The 3793-nt window shown below is 39.1% G+C and overlaps 1 protein-coding gene across 2 annotated transcripts; it reads left to right on the top strand.

Moving 5' to 3' along the window:
• The first annotated feature begins 552 nt into the window (after positions 1–552).
• Positions 553–2185, top strand: LOC114185684. Of its 2 annotated transcripts, none has more exons than XR_003604884.1 (2): positions 553–1088; positions 1311–2185. XR_003604884.1 is itself a non-coding variant. In XM_028073555.1 (2 exons), the coding sequence occupies exons 1-2, from the start codon at positions 785–787 to the stop codon at positions 1375–1377; spliced, it is 321 nt and encodes a 106-aa protein (XP_027929356.1). In that variant the 5' UTR covers positions 585–784; the 3' UTR covers positions 1378–2170. The 2 variants fall into 2 exon arrangements, 1 of the variants encoding a protein (XP_027929356.1); XM_028073555.1 differs by having other exon boundaries at positions 585–1038; positions 1311–2170.
• Positions 2186–3793: the final 1608 nt, after the last annotated feature.

Below are 3793 nucleotides of genomic sequence, written 5' to 3'. Positions count from 1 at the left end.
CGGTTGGACAGACACTAAAAGAGAAAGAAAATTATTCTTAATAATTTTTTGAAAATGAGTGTCACACGGTGCAGACGATTGGATAGACACGATAAAGAGAAAGGAAATTATTTTTGGTATTTTTTATTTTTCCTTTTTTTTCTATTTTTTTGAGTTTTTATGATTTTTAAATATTTTTAGAAAAAAGAAAAAAAAAAAAAGAAAAACATGTGTACAAAAGAGGAGCCAAAAATAAAATGAAGATAAAAAATGGAAAATGAATAATAATAAAAATGCATGGAGGGTGTAGGAATAAAACATAACGGGGTGCAATGAGTAAAGTTTGAAAATAAGTGAAAATAAAATGAAGGTGTGAACTGAGAAAAACAGGTGCAATTAGTAAAGGCATGAAGGGTGCAAACGTAAATAATGGGTGTAATGGGTAAAATTTGAAAATAGAGTAAAAAATACAAAAAAGAGTAAACTAGGGTGCAACCAACAAAAACAATCAAACCCAAAACAAGACCAATAGAAACGTGGGGTGCGAGAATAACAATTGTTCAGGTGCGCGAGGAAGTAAACAAACTCAACAAAAATAACACACAATGACATAGGGGTATGGGTAAGTAAAATGGGGGAGCCTATGAAGAATAGTGAAATAGGCCCAAGTAAGTTATAAACAAGTCCAAAATTGCAGGCCACTTTCCTTTATTCTCTCAAACAAACAAAATCGTAATTAAAGCTAAAACCCTCCTTCATGGCAGCCCCTTCTTTTCGACACCAACACAACTCCAACCCCTGAAACATGCGTTCACCTCTTAGCCACCACCAACGACCTCTGCTGGAGGCTTCACCGGCGACACTATCGCCCTTCACTCCACCTCGCGCCTGCACTAGTGTCTCCTCCTTCGCTTCTCCAGCGCGTTCAAGACAGGGTTGGGCCGATCCGCTTCATGGCCGCGAGGTCCCGCTTGCCAGAGATCGCCGTCAGCGGTTACAACCGTCGGCGGCGCCCATTCATCTCCAATCCTCGATCCTTTTCTTCTACGAGAGAGAAAGGTGCCATAGACTCTACGACTCGTCACCATTGTGTCGGTCTCCGCGATTGGGTCTGCGATCGTCACGCGACCACACTCTATTATCATTTTCTTTCTTCTCTTGGTTTTCTATTTCTGATTCGTATTTGGGTGTGAATGATTGGGGAAGATGAAACATGAGTATTTCACACTGGAATTGGGGTTTCGGTTCTCTATTTTTTTATTTTGGTATTTTATGCAGGTGGATGTGAAAATGATAATGGAGGAATCTGGTGTTTATGTGTATTTGTGCAGGTGGAACGTGTGGGCGAAGGTGATGATACCCGTTGGTGACCGTATGGGATGGGCTAGTTTTGGATGAGTGGAGTGGAGGAAACCGAGAACGGAAATGGTAGTTACGTGTTGGCTGCATATAATTGAACAAGGAAGAAGATGTGGGTGTAGCGTGGTTATGTTAAAGAGAGGTGAAGTGGTTCTCTATTTTTAATTATTTTGTGCACAGGTTGGATAAATGGAAGATGAAGAAGATTATGATGGTCATGATGATTGTACGAGAACGGTGATGAGTGCACGATGATGCTCGCGATTTTGATGGAGCATATTTCGTTTCCCAAACTCAAACAACAACAAAGAGCACAATATATTTGACTCAAGCAACAACAGACAACACATCAAACCCAACACACGAACACATTATGCTCACACAAACGTTCATTTATTCAAGATTGGGGTGCTTACCTCTTGCAACTGCTTATCCCATTATCACTCCTTTCCTCTCGTTCTAGTTCTTCCTTCAGTTGGGTCCGAGGGTGCTGATAGCTTAGAAAATTCCCTGTCTCTTCTTTTTCCTTGATGGCTATGAAACCCCCTTTTTCTTTTCACATGACTCTGTTGTTATTTCCGAGCCCGTTTCCCCTTTCGTTCATACTTTGCACGAACAGTCTAAGATGACCAAAAGCACAAGGCAGGATGCTTCCCAACCGCCCTATTAGTGCTATGACTGCCACAATGATACACAAAGATACCCAACATTTCTGTTTGTGTACTAAGACGTAGAGATGGAGTAAAATATGAAAATTTGAACATTTTTCTTGCATGGGGAGGGAAGGGTCAGCAAGCAGAGAATTTACGTTGATTTCCACTTCCCAACTTATCACTTCATTTTTATTTTATTTTTTTAATACCTAATATTATCTTCTTTTTTTTTTTTAAAGAAAAGCAAAACGAAAATAAGAAAAGAGAAATAAAATAAGATACGATGAAAATTTAAATAAAATAAAAATAAAACAAGATGAAAATAAAAATAAGAATAAAAGATATGTATATATAATAAAAATAAAATAAGATAAAATTAAAGTTAAAATAAGATAGAAAGTAAGAATAATAAAAAAATATATTTATACTCTATGTTTACTTTTTTTTATTTTTCCCTTCTCGTAATTATTTTCAAAGTAAATTTTTTTTATTTTTTACCCAGACGAAATTGGGTGTTGACAGTTAGTCTTCAAACATCTAAGGTCATTATCTTGTCAAAGACTAGGGCCTCCTACTACTCTCACAACTTGAGTCAGTCCGCTCTGTGTGAGTAACTGACTCTTTAGAGTTTCAGGATGTAATCCTTACGTGAATCCTTACCTAATTTTATACATTGAGGCACCACCACGAAACCTTACTAAGAGGTTCGTGGAATTACGTCCATCACATAAGGCACCACCATTAGGTCTCACCAAGAGGTTCATGGAATTACGTCCATCACATACGACACCACCATGAGATCTCACAAAGAGGTTCATGGAATTACGTCCAACTCATATTATAGCCATTTCTCACCAACCAACCATAGATTTATCATGCGTACCAATCTCATACCAATATACAACCAACCACCCAATCATGTTTCATACGCATATTCATACTAAGCTAATCAATTCCAGCCCATAAATCATTTAATACATGTATATTCACACATTTCATGCTTTAAATAGGGTAATCCAATCAATTATGTGACCATAAATCAAAAATAGAGAAGAAACAGCACGTGAGCACGTCCCTGCACAATTCTCACTCAGCCTGGAAGCACTTGCTCAAGCAAGAGAGGTTCTCTCGCTCAGGCGATCTCCTTTCGCCTAGGCAAGAGCTTGAGCAGTGGAATAATGAGGTTTTCGTGTGTTCTCGCTTAGACGAGACCTCCTCGCCTGAGCGAGGTGACTTTCGCTCAAAACGGGAGTTCGTCGCTTGAGCGACAATGCAAGCTAAAACCTGGGAGGGTTTTTGGTACTCTCACTTGGGCGAGAATATCAAGTTTCTCCACTATTCGCGCAGACAAGCCAAGAAAACAGTACAAGGCCACATCCAGTTCAATCTCATGCAAGCACAAACGTCAATCAAGCATTTTAATCATGAAACGGAAGCCAAACAATAACATATTGCAAAGATGTGAGAAACCCTAGCTTCCCTTACCTGGATATATGCTAGCAGACAACGATAAGCACCCAACAAAGAGCACCACAACTCCAGGAACAGATTAAGAAGCTGAAAAATGCATACCAGAACGAAGATAGTGTTATAAGGCCCTATACAGAACTGACACACTCGAGATGAAAAAGAGGAAAAATGATGTTCGACTTACTTGGAGAAGGCTTTTGACTGGCCCGTAGGGGAACTGACTCAAACCTTAGCAGACCTCACGTGTGCAGTACTAAGAGGGAGGAGGAAGTTGGTATGTTTCTGAAAAATGAGACACCAAAAGTGAATTAGGATTTGAAAAAGGTTTTTAG

This window comes from Vigna unguiculata, chromosome 5 (assembly GCF_004118075.2).
Source record: "Vigna unguiculata cultivar IT97K-499-35 chromosome 5, ASM411807v1, whole genome shotgun sequence".
Classification (NCBI taxonomy): Eukaryota; Viridiplantae; Streptophyta; class Magnoliopsida; order Fabales; family Fabaceae; genus Vigna; species Vigna unguiculata.
This window is presented reverse-complemented; position numbering and strand designations above follow the sequence as displayed.